This window comes from Dinoponera quadriceps, unplaced genomic scaffold, assembly GCF_001313825.1.
Source record: "Dinoponera quadriceps isolate SergipeBrazil2010 unplaced genomic scaffold, ASM131382v1 scaffold179, whole genome shotgun sequence".
Classification (NCBI taxonomy): domain Eukaryota; kingdom Metazoa; phylum Arthropoda; class Insecta; order Hymenoptera; family Formicidae; genus Dinoponera; species Dinoponera quadriceps.
The window spans coordinates 1,160,584-1,187,395 of record NW_014554529.1 but is presented as its reverse complement, the minus strand read 5'-3'; the positions used below and the strand labels follow the sequence as shown (position 1 = coordinate 1,187,395).

General features: G+C 42.1%; 1 protein-coding gene across 43 annotated transcripts in view; it reads left to right on the top strand.

Annotated features, from left to right (window-relative positions):
* LOC106751765 (calcium-activated potassium channel slowpoke) overlaps positions 1–26,812 on the top strand; it is a 96,015-nt gene that overhangs the window by 36,077 nt on the left and 33,126 nt on the right. For 32 of the 43 annotated variants that reach the window (XM_014632825.1, XM_014632826.1, XM_014632862.1 and 29 more), the window contains 9 exons: positions 309–370; positions 1,013–1,109; positions 1,318–1,581; positions 2,138–2,305; positions 9,712–9,803; positions 22,690–22,800; positions 24,289–24,394; positions 26,194–26,346; positions 26,513–26,668. In XM_014632825.1, the coding sequence (XP_014488311.1) occupies positions 309–370; positions 1,013–1,109; positions 1,318–1,581; positions 2,138–2,305; positions 9,712–9,803; positions 22,690–22,800; positions 24,289–24,394; positions 26,194–26,346; positions 26,513–26,668 (1,209 nt within the window). Of the gene's footprint in view, positions 1–308; positions 371–1,012; positions 1,110–1,317; positions 1,582–2,137; positions 2,306–9,711; positions 9,804–13,429; positions 13,522–19,180; positions 19,273–22,689; positions 22,801–23,438; positions 23,545–24,288; positions 24,395–26,193; positions 26,347–26,512; positions 26,669–26,812 lie in introns of those variants that run through there. The other 11 variants (XM_014632840.1, XM_014632836.1, XM_014632864.1 and 8 more) reach the window with 4 other exon arrangements.

Sequence of the window (26,812 nt, the reverse complement as noted above, 5' to 3'; positions counted from 1 at the left end):
TATATATATATATATATATATATATGTATATATATATACACATACATTAGTACTGTTAATTGATGCATAATAATTGTTCATGTGTCTACGATAAATATATAAAATGAAAAATATATAAATTTAATAGAAAACAATATTGTATTCAATTTTATATGAAATAAAATTTAACAGAATGTGACGTTTGTATTTAGGGTTTTACAGAGGAGTTTGTAGGAAAGTCTCATTTCAACAATTAAAAACACTAGTTAACGATGTTTAACGCATAATATGCGGATGTTTCACGACATGCCTTTATTTGTTTGTTTCAGGTGGTGTTAGTTTTCATTCTCAGTATAGCGTCGCTTATAATATACTTCATCGATGCCTCCAGGTGAGTAACAAAACTTTGTCGCGAGAGAGTCGATTTACGGCTTGTAATTTGTGCACTACAGTTGCTTCAATTAGATGCTCTTCGACGTGACCTTCAACGCGCGTACCTCGATTTGCACGAAATAAATGAAGTGAAGAAAAGTTGGCGGTGTATCATTATCGCCCGTTTACTGTTAATGTAATTTACGTTATTCGTTTGAACCGTTTGAATAAATCATTCGCCTCCTGTTTTTAGTCGATTCGATTTTAACGCGCATTTAAATATTTCTTCACAACTACACGATTGATCACCAATTTATAATTACACTCCGAGGTTATTTATTTTATATTTTGTACCATCGTAATCGTTTTTCGGAATTGAGCAGAACGATTAAATTGATTAAAGTAATATTGCATTCGTGGTCATCATACATCCCATATATTTTTGACAAACCAATTTATAAATACTATTTTTGCGCAGTATTATAGAGCATAACAACACTTCGCAGCTTCTTGTTCTTGGTTTAATTAAAGCTATGGTGATAATCGCCAGTTTAATCGTCGCTATTTTGGTCGCATTGTCTTTTTCTCAAACCGAGACCTTCGCGTAAGTTCATAAGAGATGCTGACCTAACATCCGCAATCTCATGCTTTTATGTTACAGCGAAGAGGTGGAGCGTTGCCAGAAGTGGAGCAACAACATTACTCAGCAGATAGACTTAGCTTTCAATATATTTTTTATGGTCTACTTTTTTATACGCGTAAGTAAAATCGCGACCGTCTTTGCGTTAGAATCATTATGTGGACAACGCATAAATTAATTTTCGCGTCGAAAATCTTTTTTATTCGAATACATCTTGCAAAAGCGGAAATTTATCATTAACGACAAGAATTTTGTCATTTTATATCTGATATAGAGACTTTTGATGAAACAATGTAATATTCGCTAGACTGGTCGTTCGATTTTAGTTTATCGCCGCCAGTGACAAGCTGTGGTTCATGCTGGAGATGTATTCGTTCGTGGACTACTTTACGATACCACCGTCCTTTGTGTCGATATATCTCGATCGGACGTGGATCGGACTGAGGTTCCTCCGAGCCCTACGACTGATGACGGTCCCTGACATCCTCCAGTACCTCAACATTCTAAAGACATCGAGCTCCATTCGTCTCGCCCAACTCGTATCCATCTTCATCTCCGTCTGGTTGACCGCAGCTGGCATCATTCATTTGGTAAGATAACGTTGTTTTTGTTCAAGCAATGTTAATTACTTCAGTTCCTCTGATTTCGGAAATTATAAAGAGCTTTTTCAAGATCGACGTAAATTCGATTATTGACGATAAAAATACTCTCTTAACAAACTTTTCCCAAGTAATTTGCATTACATTTGAAATCAATGTTTCAAGATTCAGAGAGACGTATTTATTACATACAAATAAAATACTTTCTTAGAGATGAAACATTCTTCTCCTACTATTTCTTTGTATATAATATTAGGAACCGTTTATTTATGTGTGAAAAGTAGACGCGTGTCAGATGATCCCTTAACGAAAGGTTCAACCTCACAATTGAAATTTTCAATGAGAAAAATCTAATCTTACAATCTAATCTACGCGACAATGCGTTCCTCACATTTCTTGGGGACACCGTATCCGCTGAAATCCGAGAGGTACGTTTCTCCTAGGACGTGTTTGTTTATCGCACGGCAGTAAAAGCTTATGACCGGCCGATATAAAGCGTAATTTGACGCTGGAGATAGTCCTGAACGTAATAATACCGTGTCCGCAGCTTGAAAACTCAGGGGACCCTTTCGAGTTCACGAACCCGCAACAGCTTTCGTACTGGACCTGTGTGTACTTTCTGATCGTGACGATGTCCACGGTAGGATATGGCGACGTTTACTGCCAGACGGTCCTCGGCCGCACATTCCTAGTATTTTTTCTACTCGTCGGTTTGGTAAGTTACTCCACGTATTATCCACGTAGCCACTTTGATCATTTACGGGGCGTCCCACAAGATTTCGTGAAAAAGTCTACTTACCGTCGATGTTACGTAGTCCGACTAATCCATGGAAGGTGAAAAAGCCGAGATTGCTTCCGTAGATTGTTCTTTTGAGTGAAAAACTGTGCTAAATTTTCTCGTTGTTATCTTTCCGGTAATCTTTTGTTCCCGCTTAACGTAGCTAAAAATTACATCATAAAGTATATAAATTCGGGGAAAAAAGTCCGATGCTCTCGTGAAGATGATTCTTCCATGGGTTGCACCTCTTGCGAGCGTACGAGCTTTGCGAAACGATCGATTCCTTCAAGCATACACGAAGAAGTATGAAACTTTTTAAACTCTTTTGTTGTGTCGAAGGGGGATATTAATTCTTTCTACCGCGAAAGTTTTTTACTTGGCCGGTTTTCTATCTTTCTCCTCTCTCATGCCGAGGAATCGTCACAGATCTCGCTTGCTATTCGCACAGCTCGTTCCGCCAAACTAGAACCGCCAGCTCGCCGGTTTTGCCGATCGGCGAGACGAGCGACGAACTGAGATTCCCGCGAGACGGTTGAATATTTCGAGTGTACAGTGTTCCCCGGCCGTTGACCGATCGTCCCGGAAGGCACCGATGGTGGGCCCAACGTTTTTTTTTTAATTAGCAGCGGGAAACAGTATTATTTTAAAAAATACCTTCAATTGTAACTTTCATTTTCGACAGCTATGCCCGACAAACAGCGCAAACAGAACTACCTGAGCATTATCTCTGGCGACACACACATCTATTGTTCATTTTTTCGAAACACGCACAAAGTTTCCACGAATGGACACGTGTTTAAACGCGCTCAAAGTTTCAGTTTACTCCACGAAATAAAGGAGATAAACGTCCCGCCGGCTTTTTGGGGCAGAAATCAACGGCGGGGGTGGCACGGTGCAGCTCGTTATCGATCGATTCGTTTGAACGTCGATGTGCGCGATTAACCGCGAGCATGCCTGTATGTATGCGCGGCTTATCGATCGTTCGTGTGAACCTTGCGGCTGACTTGCTTCGGGATAACCAGCCAACATGAAGCGGAGACTGAATTTTTCTCTCGTTAAACGCGAGCATCGCCGTTCAAACGTCGGAACCGCATCCAAGCTAACGTTTGTCCGCAGCTCACCGTGTAGACTAGCCGTAGATAAAATCGATTATCGAGCTGGAGAGAGCATACTCCGAAAGTACGGTACATTCGACATACGTGAGAATCTGTGGTACAGAATTAGATTTATTCGCGCATAAGGGCTTAAATCGTTTAGCACATATGTAACTTCATGTGCTGATATAATACGATATTATTGTTTCAATTTATTGACATATATATGCTACGAACACAAAATAGATTTTTATCCGATTTCCGGTCGAATGACATATATATTGTATGGTTGAATTTAATTAAAAAGCTGGGCGTTGAAAGAATTGGTCACGAATTAAGCCTTTATCGCGGTACGACGACAAACGTAAAGAGACTAACTTAAGGCAGCAGCTTCACTTCCCTCTCTCGTACATCGCTCGAAACCTGTCTGAAACCTCACTTTCCCGCAATTTGCATATACATTAAAAGCGTCGAGAAAAATCCCATCGTCATGCGAAGCAGTCAATTCGGTCCGAATCTCAGCCGCGGCGACAAAAGAGACGATACCTCTGTGTGATAAATCATACAGCTGTCAGAACCGTCGTGATGTTTCGTACATTTTCCTCTCGTAACAGGCAGTGTCTTAGATTGCCAAAAATAATGATACAAAAGAATCTTGAGGATTGATAATCTTGACTGTGTTCTGATGATCCGGTAATTTCAGCGTAATGGATAATCGAGATTCTGAGATTCAGCTCAGTTTGAAGTTTCATTATCCCATTGAAAATATTGTTACAGGATAAATTATACGAGATGCGATATCTCGTAACCATGTATCGTCGATTACAATTGAACGATCAATACTTGTCTTTTTAACAATTAGTGTGGATTGACAATTAAGACTACAATTTATATTTTCCCGAAAGAGACGAGAACATTTTTCTTCTTTTTAAGCAAGAATATTACAATATTCTTAGAAGATGTTTTTCTCTCTTGTAAGTAATACTTGCATCAATTCAATCAAATCAGGACTAAACATTTTTTAAGATTATAATATTCTTGCTTATATATATGAGAATATTTATTCTTGATTTAAGATTAGTTTTTTTTCTGTGTAGTAAAGACTAATAAATTCCCTCAAGGAAGTATTTTTCGAGATATTCTGGATTATCAAAGGATAGGATCGTTAGAGTCTCGGCGAAGAACTCACGACGGATTCTGACTGAATAAAATTCTCATACCTACACGCCTCATTCTATAATTTAAGGAAAACCGAAAGGCTGAAGTAAACCCAGAATGTATAGAAACCGCTTCAGAAATGTCTCGAGTAATAGAAATATGTGTGGAATTCTATTCGGTGCTCTCAACCGTTTCGGAAACCGAACGATTCGCGATCTGTCTTAGCTACCTGAACGATCGCTGGAGATACCAATAGCTGGCTCGTTCTGTTACGAACGATCGTTTCTAGACGTATTAGTCGGATAAAGATCTTGACACTTGTCTCAAAATTATTAGCGAGATATTTTCTACTCAATCGACGTGCGCGATCAGTAAGTAAATGTGTGATTTTTCACAATCGCTCATTTGCGAGGCATTTAGCATATATCTCGCTTGCATCGAACTGTGTGTGTTTCTCCGCAAGTCAGTTTGCTACAATTGCGAGCGGTCGTAGGTGTTACACGATATGACGAAAGGTGCAATTGCGGCCATACGTAATTTGTACGACACACTGTAGTTCTTAAACGCATATTTTATTCTTCCCCTCTCTCTCTCTCTCTCAATGTCTCCCTCCCTCCCTCCCCTCTCCCTCTCTCTCTTTCAATTTCTATCTGTCTCTCTCTCTCTCTCTTTTTCTCTATTTCTTACGGCTTAAATTGGTTCTACGAGTTTTGCTACAGCCACTCTATCTTTTCTCTTCGATCGGGGAATCACTTGTAGCTAACAACGCGGCGAATTGACTACTCGGATATGTGCGATTCGGCTTGCAATGCGAATGCTGCGGTATACGCTGCGAACTCATTTCTCAATGATACTAACGAAACATCGAAAGGACTTTTACCAAGTAAGGAACCTCGAAGCTTGAAACGACGGAACTCCGTGAATTTTACAGGAGGGAGGTGAATTCACGGAGAAATTATACATGAATGTAATTCGCTTATATTATGAGAGGAATATTATCTGGAAAATCACATACGTATATTAGTTCTTATATACGCTTCTGTAGTATCTGCAAAATCGACAAAAATCGGAGTCGATAAAGTTCATTGACACTCACACGTGTCAGCTTCGGGGTTCGGTGTATGTATTACATCACGTATAAATCTCTCTCTCTCTATATATTACAACTTTATCGCGCTTTTCTATCGGAGTCCCGACGGCTTCGATAAAATGTTGGTGTCTGTATACGCGCTTGACCGCCCATTCTGTCTGTGTTTACCTGCGACGCTGAAACGCTGCTCATACTACGACATGAGATATTGTTCTGGCCGCTTGAACTTTATTTTCCGAATTGCTGGCCGTAGAGAAAGCGACGCGTATCTCAGTAGTGATCCGCGAGCACGACTATACCGACGATAATCACGAAACTCAGCCGAAGCTACGTCCGTCCACTTTTTATATCGCTGGAATACCACCCTTTCGCGCCCCACAATCGATAAACAAGTGAGAACCTACGAGAGGAATATATTGTATTACGCGATACCACTTTGCCTCTATCTATCGATTTTAAACGGCGCGTTGTAAACTTTGTTAGAGAACAATCTTCAACGATGAGGAGGCATCCCTCCTCTCTCCCGCGATTAACTATGAAACTTTTTCCTCAAATTAGCAGTGCCAGGTTATCGGAAGTGGAAAATTGAGTTAAGTTGTTTTTATGGAAAACGGGCGAAAAACTAGAAAATTACACTCTCCTTCCAACGAGCCGTTTTTAAGCTATTTATACAGAACACAGATTAATTACGTTCGGTCAATGGTTTCACGTATTTTTGCGCATTTTCTTTATCAGTAAAATGTCACTTTATTTCTCTTGCATCTTTTTGCCTCATTAACAGATTACGAAACTCATAATTATTTTATTTCTAGCTGAATTTAATCCGTCACATTCGCAGCGCAGCTTACACATCAAATTTAAATTTTCTATTTCGTTTTGTTCCTCCCGTGTATCTCTTATAAATCTGTACGCATTATCGCGTTGCGAAAAGCGCGGTATATCCGTATATCCTTTCAAGTGCTGCATCCACAGATTTGTAACCGAATCGTCGGTCCTTCGATTAGTCACGTTTAGGGAATGAAAAATGATGTCCTCGTAACATATAAAGTGACGGTACTTTTGGAACACTTTCAAAGCGCTTTGGCTGAAAATCTGATATCAGGTGTCCCTGTATAAACGGCCGAAGAACCGCTTTTAACCGAATTCAGTAGATACGAGCGAAGCCTGAAATTATAGACGACGACGTGGGATCGTAAATTAAACTACCGCCGAAGATCGGTAGAGCCCATTCAAAAGTACAACAAGGAAATAAACGTTGTCTCCGAGGGAAAGGAAAAGCAATCGCTATTTCAGGATTGCGCGCGAGAACTGTATTCAACTTTCGAACAAGTCCTCTTGTCCGCAAACACCCGAATAATATAGCGACGCAACCGTTGATTAATTATTATATCTTTGCGATGAAAAATTGTTTTACGCGCGGTTATTTCATTGAGTTTTCCTTTTTATAAAGCTCAAACCATTTCTTCTTATAGCGCGTCGTTCCACGGAGAATAATCGGTACACGCGCTACTCAGCACGACGATAATAACGATATATCGAACAATGATGTATTCCAAGAGAATATTCGATTATACATTCTCGCTTTAAACATTCATTTTTATCGTTATCAGCATTACATACCATTATAGGCGAATACGCGAAAAAGTTATTCGGTTACAAATTCTGGAATTGCAAACGGATTCGTTATTTACAATCTCGTGCATCGAATTCTCACTTACGGGCAATCGTAATCTCTCAATTATGACCACTCGTCCGAACGTTCGCAACGTTATTCCATTACAATTCCTGAGGCTGTAAATTTTTATATTTTTTAAATTTTCTCTCTCTCTTCCCGAGATTTTCATTAAATATCGCTAAAGTTCTTTCACTTCGCGCTGCGTACTTATCGCTCGGCGAAATGATCGCGGTCGTACAATTCGCTGCTTCGCCATGTTTACAGGACATCTATTCCTGACTATTTCTTGAGAGTGTATGTCGAGCGCAAAGTGTCGACACTTTTCTTCTCACTATTCTCTCTCATTTTCGTTGATCGCAGTGTCTTTAGTTGCTTAGTGTCTATGAAGCTCGTGAGATATGGATCATATCAATAGCGCAAAATTACGTGGCGTGATACGATTTTGTCGACCGATCACGACGGGTCGTACCTTTCTTATGACGGTATCATAGGCGATTTACATAATAGCGCCTCTCTCACACATGCACGTAGCGACTTGTCAAATTTCCTCTCTACTTCCGTTTTGTCTAAAAGCAACGCTTGCATCTCCTTCACTTCTATGCTTTTGTAATTATCGATTATAAGTTACTTATCTCTCACATAGTTTGCATTATAGCAGCAAATAGCAGGGAATTAATACAAAGTACCGAAAATTAATATTGAATCTGTTATTAATCGATCGAATTTAATCACACGGACAAATTCAGTCTGTTGATCGTGGGGATAAAAAGTAATTTCTCTATTTATTGATTAGATTAATCGTATATCTCTGCTGTTTTCTGGCAGCCCTTCCTTATCTCTTTCTTTTCCCGCCTAGTGGACTGCTTTTACTTATGCTCACGTGTTTATATATTATTATACTGCACACACACACACACACACACACACACACACACACACACACACACACACACACACACACACACACACACACACACACACACACACACACACACACACACACACACACACACACACACACACACACACACACACACACACACACACACACACACACACACACACACACACACACACACACACACACACACACACACACACACACACACACACACACACACACACACACACACACACACACACACACACACACACACACACACACACACACACACACACACACACACACACACACACACACACACACACACACACACACACACACACACACACACACACACACACACACACACACACACACACACACACACACACACACACACACACACACACACACACACACACACACACACACACACACACACACACACACACACACACACACACACACACACACACACACACACACACACACACACACACACACACACACACACACACACACACACACACACACACACACACACACACACACACACACACACACACACACACACACACAAACTCGATACCTATGCGCCGAATTATTCTATACAACAAAATCATCGTGGTGTAAGTAGTAACGATAATAAAAGCTGTGACATAAAACGATATCGTGATAAGCAGCGTGATTTCGTTGCTGAGTGATCACTCAATATAGTCTGAAAGATCGACTTTGATCATTTTTAGACGACATTCGTTAATTTATTTAACACGCAATTCAATGTGATATATATTAAATATAATACATATAAATGTAAAATATAAATTTTTTAAAATAACCATATTTCAATTGTAAATAATAAGAAGTATGTCAAGAGCATCAATATGTCAAATTATTTTACAAAAATTAAGAATGATTTGTCAGTATTCTACTGTGTATTAAGAAAAATTATTATCTGAATTATTAATATCACAAAACGATTTAACACAGTTTTACAAAGGTGTGCATTGCATTTAATTTGTTTTTTTTATTTGATATTTCGGTATGAATGATATTATATGCGAAAAGAGCGGTTTATATGTCAGTCATTTTGAACATCAGTGGATTTCGTTGATGTAATTATCAGCTGGGTACTTTCTTTTACACACTGTTTTTTCAACGCATCAGAATATATGTCACCCGGGTATCGATATGTACCTGAAAGCGTCACGAATCTCATGTTAGCAAGCACACGAAACATAAAACGTAGATTATTAGTCGCATTCTACCCCTCCTCTCCTTCCTCACCGTTTTCCTCGTACGACACGCATTTTAACTTACGCCAATATAGGATGCGGAAGCACTGCCGCTACCGATATCTAGGTGACCCTAGGTTGTTCTGTTTTCTTTTTCAACGATCCGCGTAGTCGCATAGTGTTTTCCAGTTATGATTTCTATTTGCAGGCAATTTTTGCTAGTAGCATACCTGAGATAATAGAGCTCGTAGGCAGTAGGTCCAAGTACAGCGGCGAATACAAGCGGGAGCATGGAAAGAGGTATTACTATCAATCAAATTACATCCTACAACCCTCTCTGTCTCTTGTCTATTAATTTTACTCTCCCTTCCAGTATGTATATACTTCTGTACTTACGTAAGGATTAACGAACCGTACAATTACGATATTACACATGCACACAAATAACATACGAACGATGCACACACACACACACACACGGTAACGTTCTCATCGTTCTACGTGAGCGCGAAACGTCAAGAGGCTCGAGATGATGAATGCATGAGAATTTACAATAGCCGGAAATATAGACCCGACCGTGCGTGCGTGGTATATTCGTCGTTCCCTTTCATTTCCCAATGAATCAAACGTCCACGGTGAAAGGTCCAATGAAGCGGCGAGGAAAGAGCGAACGAACGTATGCCGAAAAACAAGTAGAAACGCTGGAAATCGAAAATCTCGGCTATTGCATTTTTACCGAATCAATATAACGATTATTACTTATCGTGTAATTCAAAGTTGGACGTTTGAAATTAGAAGTGATATTTGAAGAGTCCGATATGATAAAATTCAGGGCGATAAGTAATTAGAATTAGAAAGATAATTTGGACTGAACGAATTAAATATTTTCGAGCTATCGATTTTGTTCCCTATTAGTACTCGCTAATCGTCATAAACGATCGGACGTATCGATTTTGATATTATCATACAGTCGAGTGGACCACACCCGTGGCCAGGTAAATGTTGAACCATCTGCGGCGGTCAGAAGCGAATACTTTCTGGTATTGGACTGACTTGAATTAAAGCCGATAAGCTGCGGCGTGAATCGCCACATTTCTCGCGTAGGGGCCGTTAATAAACGCCACCGTATAATTATTATATTTTACTCCGTCTCCGCTCTTTCTCACCATTTTATATACTTTCAAAATCGATTCGCCTCGAGTGGCCGTCGATGATGAGTTTTGTTCCGCTTCTTACGTTTAACGTCGGTCAAACGTTGCACGAGAATTTCGTGTTTGAGAATCGGAAATAATTGCGGAATGTCGCTTTACTTTTTCTGCATAATTTCTCTCAACGATAAGATTACGTAAAGTCGATGACCTTTCACCGTGCGATACCGAATTGATAAACAATATGTGTTCAATGGCGAAGATCGCGTGTAAGTCCAAAGTGACGAGAGAAGCAGCTGCGCTTAGTAAGTTTGCCTTATGCATGTACTCTATATTATATCGATCGGTTCTTTATCGTATATCGATTATCTCTTTTTCTACAGCACGAAGCAACAAGCATCCATATTAACACGTATAAGACGACACTCTACAAAGCAATTTGACGAAAGCAATTTGATGGATTACACTTTTCCCGAATTTAATTTCGCCTCGAGACGGACGAAACAACTGCTTTGATAATATCTTCGTTTGCACTCCATCGAGTTGCTTTCTCGCCGTTACATTAACCATTTTTTATCAACAGCACATTTTATCGAACAAATCACATGGTTTGCCACTTTAGTCTGCTACCTTCAATATATGAACATTTACAGGGAAACAACATTACTATTATACCGCACCACATATGAATGGATACACGAATCGTCAAAAGTACCAAGTATAACATTGTAAAATTTCCAAATCAAATCATGTAATTCAATTTCCGCAGATTAGAAATATATCATCATTTGTGTGATAATTCAATAATAATAATTTCATTTAATTAAGCGTCTTGCATGGTTTGATCAATCGTTTTACACGAGAGGTACATCACACAATATACCGTTTAGACTCGATCACGGTTATCGCGCAGTCATTTATGCGAAGCACACAGAGTTTCTTTATTTATCTTCCCGATTATATTATTACGGTCTCCTCTAGTCTATACGGCGATATTCTTTGATCCCCGTTCTAGAAATAGGACAACAAGTCATCACATCAGAGACGATTATTCGAAATTGCCGGCGCCGTACGCTACGATAGTGCCTGCATGCCATTGAATTAATTTTTACGACACTTCGCGCGAGATGATGATGGCACTCAATTATCCGTTGTTTCGCGCAAAACGTTAAAGTCAATTGATGTTAATTAATGACGGTCAACTCGCGGATAGGCACGCATTGCGCGGAACGAGGAACTTAACGGCACTGTGTTTTTTACGGATCAATCCCGTCATTTCGCGTGGTTACAGCGGCGAGTTGTCGCGTGAGAAACTTCCACACGACGGCTGCGCAGCGCTAATCTAATGATACGCACAATTTGCATCGTGCTAACACGCAGTTTCATCATCCGATCAACGATCTGACAGGCGCTGCTAGCACATTGGCACGATTATACACTCGACGTTCCTACTAATTTGTCACAGAATCTCTCTTTCTCTCTCTCTCTCTCTCTCTCTTATCCGCGCTTCGAAAAAATCGACGCTTAAGCCGCTGAGCGATTTTTTTTCCTCCTGAATTCGCTTGAATGAGATTAGTTCTGAATGCGGCACTAACACGCACACACATACGAGGAACGCATCGCTACATTCTAGCGAACGTTCCGCGGGTTAATCCTACCTGACAAGGATTAATGATTCCAAGCAAGCCGAGGTTGTAGCACACGCGGGAACTCGAAAGACAAGAGAGTATGCGAGCGAGTGTTGGAACAAGTTTGTCATATTACTACGATATCGTATCGAGTGTTCATCGTACTTTTGCGCCAATCACTCGACATATCATCCCTACGTGTTCCGCTTTAAAATCGATGAATTTCGGATTCATCTGCCATTCAAGATTAATATAAAGCGGCTATTGCGTAAACAGTGGTGGAATGAAAATTCCCGTAGATTTTAAATATATGACTTTGTTGCGCTCAAATTGATTATCGAGGTTCGTCTCAAAGAACGTGACCTTAATATTAAGAATATTCCCCACAATATATGATAACAGTATGCAATTAAACAAACCATTTTTCAGATTTATATTTTATATGTCAAAGTCCGATTTTCTGAACGAGATAAAAAGTTCAGCGATTCGTTTCCAAAAATTTGCTAGACATTTCGTCAATATAACAGATATTTCAGAACGTGTTCTGAATGATTTTTGCACAGTATCGAACGAAGATTTAAATATATATTTCAAATATTTTCACATAATGTGTCCTCAGGTTTTTTTCTATATTTCATTGATCGTATAATTATGTAGAGAGTGTGCAGCATTTAGAAATGTATAGAAAAGTATATAAGTTACGGTATGAGATTATCCTGTTGCATCTATGGATTTTCAGTTTTCTTTTATTTTGTTTAATCGAATTTGACTACGACAACGCACGAAATCTCTTCATTGTGCGCCGGAATCTCCTGTCAAAGAAAACACGCAGAAATTACGATCAATATCCGTTTTATTTTGAAATGCGTTATTAAAAAGAAATCGATTCAAGTCACGAACGCACACCAGCTTCAAAATTACACATCATAACCTATTTTACAATTGCGCCTCGGTATCAGACCGATTTCTCCCGTACTTGTCATCTCCATTCTCACGATCCGCGACGCTCTGTTGGGTCGCTCGCGGCAAAGCGACAAGAACGTAACGAAGCGGGAAAAGAAAGTAAACGAACGAAACAAAAAAAAACAAACACAAAAGATTCAGGCTAAGGGGTCTGTTCTGACGGCAACGGATGATTGTGGGTGTGTAGGCGGTGTTCGCCAGCTGGATCCCAGAGATCACGGAGCTCGCCGCGAATCGCAGCAAGTACGGTGGCCAGTACAGCCGCGAGCGTGGACGCAGGTACCCCCCAGAAAATTCCACCTATGTGGAAGCCAGCCATAAAGCCCTAACTTGAAACTAGCCCCCATGTTGTCCCAGTAGTCACATAGATACGAGAAGTAGTGAAGTCGGCCTGGATAGCGAAGGAATCTCTTCATGCGAGACTGTGATGTCTCTCGTGCTGACATTACCACTTTTGTTCCCTCGGTGATCTCTCTCTTTCTTTCGACCGACCGACCGAGAAACGACAATGGACAAATTTTCATCTGTGATCGATTGGGCGCTCTTCGACGGAGGGGAGAGAACGAGATAAACGATCGCGCAATGAATCTCTCTTTTTATTAGAGACGTCGCGAAGGCAATTAACGTGTTTTGCGCGCTTCCGCGCACGTCTCACGGCATCGTATTAGCGGAAGTTGGGCACAACCGGGGGGAAGGAGGGCGAACGAGGCGAACGAGAGGTCGGATAAACAGAGAGTATCCAAGTAACGAAGTATTTTAATGATTGCTACGTCGTCGTCAGCCAGTTCCCGTGCGCGTAACTCAATTTTCCGACTGAACTTGCTACAAGTTTCGTCCTCCCCCTGCGAAACGAGAACGCGATATTTTCTTTTCCTCACTGGCAGTATCCAGGCTTCGTTCGCGCGACGATGAGCGTCGTGCACGGCTCGATTTTATCGATGAAAAGAAAAACATCGTCGCTTCTCTCTCGCGGAGGTGCGAGTAAACCACCTTCGGGACCACCTTCGCTATCCGCGATGAACTTACTCTTCGACTAGTAAATACATCCCGTTCCTCCCGCCGCTCTTTACCTCATATCTCGCCCCATATCTCGGCCCTCATCATGGATCCGTGACTGTTAGAGAAATGATATTCCGGATTTCTTGAGTCACACAGTCTCTCCTTCTCTTTTTTATTCACCCTCGTCTTCACCGTTTCTTTAACATAATCCTGCGCTGACTCTCACCGCTTCTCTTCTCCACCTTTTTACCAGTTAGCAAATATCTTGGTAATAACACGTGCTGGTATGCTTGGACTCTTGTGGAAAGAGAAACACACGAATTTTTATTATTATTATTACATACACACGTTTACATACACATATTAGTAGATGAGAAAAAAAAAAAAAAATATATATATATATATATATATATTACTGTTGCATCTCTCTCTTTCCTCTTCTCTCTCTCTCTCTCTCCATATATATGTACACATTGGTACTTTGTAATATATATACATATATACGATTACCTTATATCGCACGGTCACGAAAAGTAGTTGGTTCTCTTCGTTGATCCCTCACGTTATAACTCATCAAAAGCCATTTCGTTCCCGGTAACTCGGTCGATGCGAGGATATGAAGCTCTTGAATATATATAACATATAGCTTTTCTCTTGCTTTTTATACATTATTATGTAGTGTTTCTCAGAATTGTGTCGCGGCGTGCGCGTTTAACGATACCTGCGTATTTTTCGCGTCTAAACGAGCGGTTCGTCCTTAGTTATAACGGGATCAGAGGTAGGGTCGATTACTTGGGCACGGAAAGTTGACTTACATCACGCACGTAATGTACCTCGCTAATCTAGTTATCGTGGTAGATTAACTCGGCGGCACGATTGCGTCGCTTTTTGTCCCTTTACACAGCGCACGTAGGGCGCGAACAGTATATCGACGGCAGCAATGTCGATAACTTTGTCCCTTCCGCACGCGCGGGAAATCATGATGCCTAACCCTTTGCGGTTGTGGCGCACAATATTATGCACTAACGAACGAGATTAATGTTATTAGCGTGCGGCATCCGTTCGATCGTGGCAAGACGCACCCATCGAACGCAGCCGATTCCCGTCTCTGTCGGTGGTAAATCGTGTAAAATGCGTCATATTTTTACGATCGAAACTCTTTCGCTTTGAGTTTCGTGTTTGTTTGACGTTCCATCGCGGCAGCGAGCGATAAAATCGCGGAACGGAAGATGTATCATCGCAACAAACATGCATGTTTATTACGCGCAACACCTCTCCTCTTTTCAAAAGCTGTCCATTTCTCCGATTATAAAACTTCTCGCGAATATTCGCGCGGCAATATTTTTCGTTTATCCGTAGCGTCACGCTGCTTTTTGATTTTCCGCCGGAGAGAGATGTCTCTTATTTTTCTTCTCATCCATCTCGAATGTCGTTACGTTTCCATCGAAAAAGCATTTTTGACGATATTACTCAGGTAATTATTTGTATATATTCGCTTGATAATTGAATGAAATATTCGCCCATACTATTCCGAGAGAATCCGTTTGTTTTTGCGTTTTTGATCATCCTTTGGGGGATTTTACTCTTTTTACGTATTGTCGAACACGACTCTTCCGAAAACACGTATCGTCGAACAATACGCGATCACAGCCGTGAAGCAGCGAATTGCGAATGACGTTGATACAATCGGCATACACACACAGATACATCATACATATATACACGTACACGTTAAAAGACCGCGTGTCAATATCTTCGAAGTAACTCGCCGACATCAGGTCGAGACGTATGAATATTACTCGTTATCGAAATGTATGAAGGAAACCCGATCATGTCCGGCAAAATTAGGCTCCGCAGGGAGCGCCGACAAACAACCGTGGAGACATACTTCTCTTTTCTCTCTCTCTGTCTTTCTCGCTCTCCCTCTATCTATCTATTTTATCTCTATCTATCTATTCCGCTCTCTCTTTCAGATTGAGTTTCTTGGTAGCATGCGATAGTGTTTTGGCTAGTCTGTAGACTGTCGAAAGGCGATCGACCCCCCGGTACGACCTTTCGAGGGAGAGAGAATAATCTTCTCTCGTTCGATGTACGCGAGAGCGAGGAGGGCGGTCGTCTCCGGTTCAGTATCGAGTCGCGACTTTTCTCTTGGCTTGATACACACACACACACACACATACACACACACGGTTCTTGGCATTTGAAATAGAGCAGCAGTAGCGGCTGCAAACGTAGGCACATACCGCCGCTCTTTAGGGGTTTATCAGTAGAAATTGCACGTCTGATTGCGATATACGACGCTGCATTCATATGCGACGTGGAACGACGTAACTCGGCGAAGACGGTTGCGATAATTGTGTACATAAATGTAATTAGATGGCAAAATAACGAATAATCGGATAATCATAGAAAATTTGTTATTTAATGAGAATCTCGAAGATTCAGGAATGAAACAATCGCAAAGAAAACAAAGAGGTATTCATCTCGGCGAGAGATACGTGTCGCTCCAAAACGAACGATACATGTCCTCGTGTTTTCAAAGTGATTTCGGTCAAAATCAAGAGTAGATACTTTCTTATACTGATTTTGTTAACGCCGAGGATTTAGAAAAGTCATCGCACGAAGTTAAATTTATCCGGCACTTTGTTTACGTCGTCATGCTTCTTCTGATAATCGAAGTTTAGACATTCAATCTTGCCCGATATTTTTTTTCTCCCTCGAAATTCCATTTATCTCTTTCGCAGGATATCGCCAATGAATGAATTCGAATCACCTTGAATTTTATTATATCGCAGGTATCATAAAAATATCGAGCGTGCGTTTCTAATAAAACGTCTATGACCTTTTGACCGCACGCGAGCGGATGAAAAATTGATCGGATCTACGTCCGTCTTGCCTTCGTTCGCCGCGAAGCGCCGACTCACGATCTCATTGTTGGGGCACACAGGTAGTCTAGCTTGGGTCACATCGAGCATACGTTCCATATAACACGCGGGTAACGTATGGGCGATCGTCCCGCGTATGTATGCACGCACGTGTGTACATATGTGTACACGTACATGCACACAACGCACACGGAAAGGATACTCGCCCGGAACATCACAATTACTCCGTTTAACGCGAACGACACGTGCGGCCAAATCGAGAAGTAAGAGGTAGTACGCGCATAGATCAGCCCACTGTCCCAAGAAACACGCAGGAAGTCGCGAAAGAAAATCGTTTTGGCCCGCTCGTGCAATCTTTCGATGAATCGTAACACGCAATTACGCTCACAGACTTCGTTGCCGCAGAGCATCACCGCTTCTCGCGATGAGATCCTTTTCGTTCGGCAGATCATCGATTGGCTCTTCCCATTTTTTATCAGAATAATGTTTTCTTACTTGCTGTCACAAAATAATAATATTTATGTGCACACTTTCATCGGAGTCCATCGATGATCTTTTTTGTGGAGAAAGCTCTTCAAAGAAGAACTTTCTTCCGGATACATATTACAGATACATATTACACTATATATATATATATATATATATATTGCGCGAACGGCGTGCGTTCGCATCGTAAGGAGGAAGAAAGAGATCTTATGTTGTGTGCTGTAGCGTAGCTTTATCGGTTCCGTTGTTATCGTGATTGAATCATGTACATATATACGTTTTTATTTCGAGATTTTGGGAACTGTTGTAATATTCATGCGCATACACATGTTGTGTCGATTGTATCGTGCAATTGTAGTGTGAACGAGTGATTCAATATTAACCAGACACTAACATCGCTCGCTAATTAAATTTCCAGTGAGTTCTGTTACATCCGTGCGTTATATTGCGAGTTAGAAGATGCCCCTCGCGGGCTTGTCGTCTTACACCTTTGACCAGAACATATTTCGGAGAATATCTTCTTACATAATAAGAATTTCCTCGGCGTATATACTATCCATGTGAATGCAACTGTAATTAAAAGTCTGGGTGCAAAAGTTTAACAAGTTTATCCTTCTTTAATAATTTAGTATTCATAAGTAGAGGAGGAGACAAGAATTAGGACAAAAAGGTTTCCTCCACTGATCGCGAGTTCTAATTATCAAGAATATTGACATATAAAATTATAATACTTTCAATATATTTTTATAATTAAATATAAAAAATAAAAGACTACTCTGACGTTCTCTTATCTTTTCTATTCAAAATTTTTCTTTGAAAAGCAAACTTGTGTGTGTGCTGTTTGCACCTATACTTCTGATTATTAACAAATTTTAATATCTACCCGCGTTAAGATCGCAAATCGACAATATTCGAACATTAACTGTTGAACGAAAAAATATCTGTAGAGAAAAATGTCGAATAATTTCTTCGGTCAACTTCTTATTTCCACGAAATACATAGTGTAAAAATTCACGCGAGAATAGATGCGTTTAAAGGACGCGGAAGAGTTAATTAGAAGCGAAGAGTTTTCGAGAGGGATAGAAAAGACATACATATGTTGCGTGAAGAAGGGATGATAGGACTTTTTTAATGACAGGGACTGCGTCTCAACGCGCGAATAGATCTACCGATTGACTGGGTAGACGGCACTTGTAGTACTCGTTAGGTACCCCGCCCTTTCTTTTATCTGGAACGTTTCCAACACATTACTAATTCTCAAAGGCGTGGCTCGCACAGCACTGATAATCGTGTCTCTATGAGCAGCCGCGTAACCTGGGTTACGCCGAGCCAAATTCTGCGATTCCGCTCATGAAAATGCAAATATCCTTCCCCTCGTCACCTATGAGAAAAGACGTATCGCGTAATAATGAGACATCACGACGCGACGTCAGGAAACATTCAAAAATTCATCGACCGACCGACCGACCGACTGATACATGTAAAAAAAAGAAAAGCAAACCACTGCCAACCCTGTCTCACAAGTGTATTGATGCGAGTGTTATGTTCTGTTCTATTACGTGGTGTAGGCCATATTCGCCAGTTGTATCCCCGAGATAATTGACCTGATCGGGACGCGAAACAAGTATGGCGGCACTTTGAAGAACGAGCGAGGTCGCAGGTGAGAGACACAACCAATTAGCTTCCCCGATTTGAATATCCTTTCGTACATGAAAGGCTATGCAATCTCTATCACTCTCTTCCGCCTGGCATCTCTATCCCGTGTCACACACACCCACCACTACTACCCCTCTTTTTCCGACACATGTACGAACACGGCCGGTCTTTCTTTCTCCCGTGTTTCCCGTTGAATGCAACCCTTCGATAGAAGCACGTACGCGAACATTAATCCCCGTCAAGAAACTCCCCTGACCTAACGGGACTCCTTCTTACAGATCTATATATATTTAGAGATCAGTGTTAGCATCGTAAAACCTCAGTTCCATACCAGTTCATTGCACTAGTTGTCAGTCGGCCTTAGTGCAGCCGTGCCCAAAAAACAAATCCTAAACAAAATCCCTCAACCAACTAACTAATCAAGCAGCCAACCAGCCGTCTGCCACCACAGACCTACCACACCCAGCAACTGGTGTTAGCTTGTTTGTTCACACCGAGCGCACTTGGGAGAAATACGGCTTATCGCGCTGAAAAATACGGCCGATCGGTAGTTCCTTAGCCTCGAGAAATCCTCGAGAATGCTCTTTCAATTGCGCGTCTCGTCTCGCGAGTAACTTGGACGCGTTTATAACCATCCGGATCGCTCGTTTAGTAGCCGCGTTAAGCGACATAAATAACGCGGACCATGTCGCGCTAACAAACCGTTAATTCTGCAGCGGAAAATTTCGCTGTAATTCGCGACGCAATATAAGAGCCATGAAATTCACGCGACGAGTCTTGAGTTAATTGCCCGATGGACGTGCGGGATCACGGTCGGGCGAACTTTATCATCGTTAAACGAACCGCGCGTTTTGATATGTCGTATTTCTCTCCGAGTGCACGGGGTCAACGTCCAGCATGTACCCTGCATCATCTGAACATTGAGAATGCATATATATTATACATATATATACATATATACATATATATATATATATATATATATATATCTGCGTACACACACACATGCACACATATATGGTTTAAGCCGCAACTACTATAACAAGATACTTCAGTACAAATAGTTTATAATATCCAAATAAGTATGTATCTCTTAGCTTTACGTTTTTTCGGGGTGCTTCTTTTGAAGAAAAAAGAAAGANATATATATATATATATATATATATATATATATATATATATATATGTATTTATATATATATATAACCTATAATATGTTGTATCACTTCAGTGTAATAACTTTGGTGTTTTAGACAGTGTTAATAATCGTTTCTTACGTATAATTGGTAAACTCCAAAGAGGAGAAAACAAAAGAAAATTTTACTCAGTTTGTCTCTTGGGTATAACGTGTGTTAATTACCGCGCATCACGCAATAGTTCAGGGATTCTGATCGAGGACGGGGACTTCGGTGGTTCGAGACGATCAGGAACGACAGGCTTTCTTTTCGATTCAGCCGTCATTCATGACTGACGCAAATGTGATTTTTCGTAAGGAGAAGCTAAACGACAACGAGACACGATCGCATCATCATCATCATTGTCCGAGTACACGGGCCCGAATGTACACATATTCGCGAGAGATGGGCTCCTCCACGACAATACGAACTTTTTCGCGGCGGAGATCATCGTTGGCACATTTTCGCCACACACCACCGTTTCCCATCTCGAAGTTTCATTAATACTGGTCATTTTATCCAAACTTTCAATAGCACCTGTCTCGTCGGACAATGAATCGGTCGAAGGGCCTCGTGGGTTTAATAAATCACACGCCCTCGGGGCAACCAGCAAGAGAGAGACGTGAATGATAATCTCGTCATGGTGAAGCAAAAAGAAGGGAAAATAAATGCGAAGGAAAGCGAGAGGAGGACAAAATTCGGCTCTCGTTGCACACAAACGCGTACGAACGCCGGATTTTCGTTTCGGCGTCTTTGATCCGACGAACGAACACCGCGTGATATAACGACTACTCTCTCTCTCTCTCTCTCATATCTACAACACTCTCGACGTACACGCACACACGGTCCCGTATGTTAGAGCGAAAGTACCACAACCCTGACAAGTGATCGTCGGGTCCGCGGTTGAATTCAGCAGGGGCCCGCGGTCTCGCGAGGACGATCCGCAGGATTTCTCTCTTTTCTCCGTGTTGTGTCGTCGCGCGATCAAACGAGCGACCAGACAAGAAGCTGCTGAGTTCACGACACGGCCGAGCGTTATTAGATCTTCACCGTGTAGTAGAAGGCAGTTGAGCATGGAATGATCATGGTCGAACTCTATCTTTTCCTACATTGCAAGTCTCTATCGATCTCTTTAGACACCTTTAGTCTTATGTACCTTGTTATGTCGCACTTAGGAGTAGGAGTTGCGCCACATGTCGATACACACGTAGAGGAGGGCCTTGCGCTTCACGTATATTGCAATGATTAATAACACGAATGAGCCTGCACTCGTGCGTTATTCGATCTGACACTTGTCGATATTAACCTAATGTGTCGTCCACCTTATAGCGCAATCTAATCACTTAGGTGTGTGTATGCTTGCGTGCGTGCGTGCGTGCGTGTGTGTGTGCGTGCGTGCGTGCGTGTATAGTTGCTCACGTTTAGTTGGTTAAAACAACACACTCCAATTCCTAGAGCAAACCTGGTAAGTTCTTTTCTTTCTAGCCTACTGATTTACATATCGTTCTTTCCTTAAATGGCGCGCGCGTACACATCGTAGACCGCGCGCATTGCTCAAGTGCCGAGTAGTTTCTCTATTTTTTTCGATCACTTTAACGACCGTACGTGTTTCCTCTCTCTCTCTCTCTCTCTCTCTCTCTCTCTCTCTCTCTCTCTTACTCTCTCTCTCTCTCTCTCTCTCTCTGAAGTAAACGACTCGCGTATCGATCTCACTCGACGGATCGTTGGGTATTTCTCGAGGAACACGCTCTAACTATTTTTTGTTTCCCTTTTTTTTTGTCTCTTCACGAACCGCGCCAGTTGCTGAATGAGTAATCTTAAGTGAAATAGAGTCGCTTAACAAAATGAGACGAAGTCAAGTTTAATCTCACTGTGGCAGCAGACTAAAATGGCACGAAGAGGAAAAAGAAAAAAAAAAGTAATTCCCACCAACGTTCGTTCTTCTCTCCCCCGCTCGCCGCCCCTCGCAGCACCGTAATCATTTGTTTGTATTTATGAGTAGCGAGGGATGTGTGTTATTGAACCCCGAGAAAACGACGGGAAGAAGGGGGCAGCAGCGGACGAGAGGTGAACTTAATCGGGGCCTCTAGTTGATATACATATATATATATATATATGTGTGTATATATATATATATATACTATATAGAGCGTGTATATGGTAGTTGCTTGTGAGAGTTTCCCTTTCTCTTCCCATGTAACGCTCTCGCGTTAGGACGCAATCTAATCTGTTCGTTGTGTTGGCAGACATATTGTCGTGTGCGGCCACATCACTTACGAATCGGTCTCGCATTTCCTCAAGGATTTCCTACACGAGGATCGCGAGGACGTCGACGTAGAAGTTGTCTTCTTGCATAGGTATGATCATTGCCTTTTACAGTACACACAAGTGACATTTTTTCGCGCCTCAACCTCCTCGACATTATCGCCGGTGTCCCGGCGAATAATCTCGAGAGGGTTGTCGTATATATCTTACGAAACTTCTCTCCCATTCGTTCATATCATTTGAACATTTGACCGCGTCGTCAATGTGGACGCGAACGAACGATGATTGTTCGAATCTTACCTCATGTAACAGTATTCTCACGCATTTTCACGAGGAATAGAGGTTTGTGCAATTTATCTTAGTGAAATATATCTAATCTTTTATTATTGCATAAATAGAAAACTATCGCTCGCTGATTATCACAATCGACTTACCTCTCAACCATCTCTATCCGTCATCTCTCCCATACTAAATACCATTTTCTTTCCTATGTTGGCGACTCCGCGGTGAGTATATGTCGCCCCTTCGATGATCGAGAGAAAGATTTCCTGTCGCCATGCGACTCAAAGCGATCAGATTCCATTAGTTTCAAACGTGAAAACTCGTGCTGCAAACACGGACATTTTACGTTCGTGAAAGCCTCGAATTGCAAACGGACGATTTGAAGCGTAAAACTCGCGCAGGGACAAGTCTGATCGCTATAGTCGTAAGGAGTGGTCTGTGTTTCCAGGAAAGAGCCAGATCTCGAATTGGAGGGTCTCCTGAAGAGGCATTACACGACCGTGGAGTTTTTTCAGGGCACCATGATGAATGCCGTGGATCTGGAGCGCGTCAAGGTACCCTGAACCCTAGAACAACCACCACACGAAAACCTCCACCAACCAACCAAACAACCCCCCATCAATGCCCTCCACGTGGCCGCTCGCGCTTCTCGTTTCCTTGCAGTTCTTTAGGTTATTACACGGTTATTCGCCTGGATATAACACGCCGTGATGGTCGATACATACTCTTATATATATTTATCTATGCATATATATATATATATTATCCACATATTTTTATGTCATGCAGTCTCACGTTGATAATCGCCATATCATCATATTCTTTTTAGAATGTCGTTCTCTTTCTTTTACGCGGTGCTACTCCGGCGTGATCGCCAGCGTGTCGTACTCGACGGCGCTTTTCGAGCACACCTCGTACAAAGCGACACGCAACGCCGGAAAGATACTTATACGTATCTATAAATATATATATATATTTACGTAGAAAGCAACCGCCTGCGACTGCATGGTATGCTGGTATTGAGCTATGGAGCCGACTTACTTAGATTTATTACTTATATACGCGTGCACGTGTGCCTCTCGAGGGTGAATACGCGGGCTGCGCTCGGTAAAGCACGGAGAGATCCTGAAAAATCGCGCGTTCTTCCTCGAGAGGCCGCGCACCTTAGATTTCTCTTAATTGCGTTCTAATGAAATCTCCGCCGATTGGCATCGATCGCAAAAATAAAGGCGCCCGTCGACGGCTGAGGTGAATGTTATTTATAAAGAGTATCGTATCATTTTGTCGGATCCGTTCAGGAAACCGCCAGACCTCGAATTGGAGGGACTGTTCAAGCGGCACTTCACCACCGTGGAGTTCTTTCAGGGGACCATCATGAACCCGATTGACCTACAGCGGGTTAAGGTGAGTTCGTTATCACGATCGAACGATCTCTCGATACAAAATATCCGCATTGAAGAAACCCATATATAAAAATATGATAAACAACGCTCCCGATATGATTATACATTACTATACTTCCACTTTCCTTCTCTCTATGTCTTCTCCATCGTACGCACGGTAGTAGTGACCGCGCGATGTCGTTTTAATCTATTTGAACGTTTTGAACATTCTATAAATATTGTTTCGTTGTTTCTCCATTTTTATCTCCCTTTCACGCGAGATCTTCGAATTTATGTTGTCACGGACGCACAAGTTCGCGAAGCGATATTTACGGCGCGATTCGGTGAGGTCCTTTGGAAAAATCGATGGCGCGAAAGTAGCGACATTACGGCTGCTACCGTGGGCGATCGGTAGACGTTCGGGAACTGACGTTGTGCCGATAACAAACGCTATTGTTCCAGGATGTTTGTTGCCTGTGTGTTTCCCCTTTATGCTCGTACACATTGGCGATGTTACCACCCTCCGCGTCTCGTATGCTTTCGTGTCTCGTCAATTTTTCAGCGATAGCTGGTTTCGACCAATTACCCTCGAGGTTTTAAAAGGGCACGCAGGCCAATCGTGACCGAAACTCAATATTCTACGTTCGCCTTAGTAAAGTCGTTTAATATCCCTACCTATCTATCTACCTTTCGCCTCCCTCTTTATATACCCGGTAGCAAATCCGAGAGGAAAGCAACGTCACTTTCTATCTCACACACACACACACACACACACACTCATTTACGTGGAAAAAGGTTGTGTTGCATTCACCGGATATGCCTGCTGTCGACCCAAGTGGGTAAGTTCCCGTGTATTTCTCGTGGAAGGACCGGTTCACCAGACGATTACTTTCCAGACGATAGTTTCTGTTAGAGACTCAGTATGCGATGGGGATAATCGATCCGTATGGTATCCGTTAAGTGTATCGATCCTGCACTGACGGGCGGTACGTTTGTATAGTTCCTTTTTTTACACAACGAGGTTAATGCCAAGTCTTGTTAGTCAATAGATTAGCATGTAGATAGAGGCGCTTCTCCCCCCGATGATCGATAAGGTTTGCGTAATCGAGGAATGTGTCGTAGAGGCTCGCTTTCATATTTTCATCGTTATTCCAATTATGCGTCGAAGGTGCGCACGAAGCGGAGACGTCTACGTTATCGCGGCAAGTTTCCATTTCGCGCAAGCTATTTCGATCGATCGTATCTCGCGCACCAAACTGGCGAGAATCGTAACGCGAAAAGTCGCGCGGATTCTTGATAGCGAAGCTTGAATTGGATCCAACAACTCCTCGAGATGACGGCCCCTGATATATATAATAGCCGTGCGAATCTTCGATGTCAAGTAGCCCTTGTTGTCTTATTCAACGCTTTGATTTTTCTCTATATCGTAGATGCATATTCCTATATATATATATATATATTTTTTTTTGTCTCGCGCGTGTGTACGCGCGCCTTTCATATTGTGTTGTGTCGTCGACGATGCTCTATCTCCCATCATGAGTCTTCCGCGAAATGGACGACGGTCTATAGATTTAGCGGCGTGATCTCTCGATCGCGACGCGTGCCAAGAAGGACTTTTCTCGCGCGAACATGAGACGAACGTCGACTGTGAACGGTACTTTTTTACTTTTTTCCGCTCCAAACGTAATCTCGGAGAGCAATCACTGTTTCGCTATCGCTTTGAGACCAACGTCCTACATTTCTCCCCCGCCTATATTAACCGACCCACAGAACAGAGCAACGGACACCGTACACGAAACGGATTATCTCGATGGTTTTTAGGTACACGAAGCGGACGCGTGTTTGGTACTGGCTAACAAGTACTGCCAGGACCCGGACGCGGAAGACGCGGCGAACATCATGCGCGTCATCTCCATCAAGAACTATTCGGACGACATTCGCGTTATCATACAATTAATGCAGTATCACAACAAGGTAACCGTTATCGTACCGAAGAAACGCTCGGGGGAGGATAATCGTGCACTTAAACTTAAGCGAGAGGTGGTCGAGAAACTCGGAAAGTAATTTGCGTCGTAGAGATGATTGTTTCTCGAGAGCGTCGTGGATGTTTCGTTCTCGTTCATCCGGTTGTCCGTTTCAGGCCTACTTACTAAACATTCCATCGTGGGATTGGAAGCGGGGCGACGACGTCATATGCCTGGCAGAGTTGAAACTAGGCTTCATCGCGCAGTCCTGCCTCGCGCCTGGTTTCAGCACGATGATGGCCAACCTCTTCGCGATGCGTTCCTTCAAGACGGTCAGTAAATCGTCGTTCTCCTGCCGCCCCCTACTCTATGCATGTCTGAACGCAATTCCTCGTATTAGATCAGGCTGTTCACAGTGATCGCGTCTCTCTCACTCGAATTCCCCTTAGCTCGTTCGTTAATCGCCGGTGCTGTTT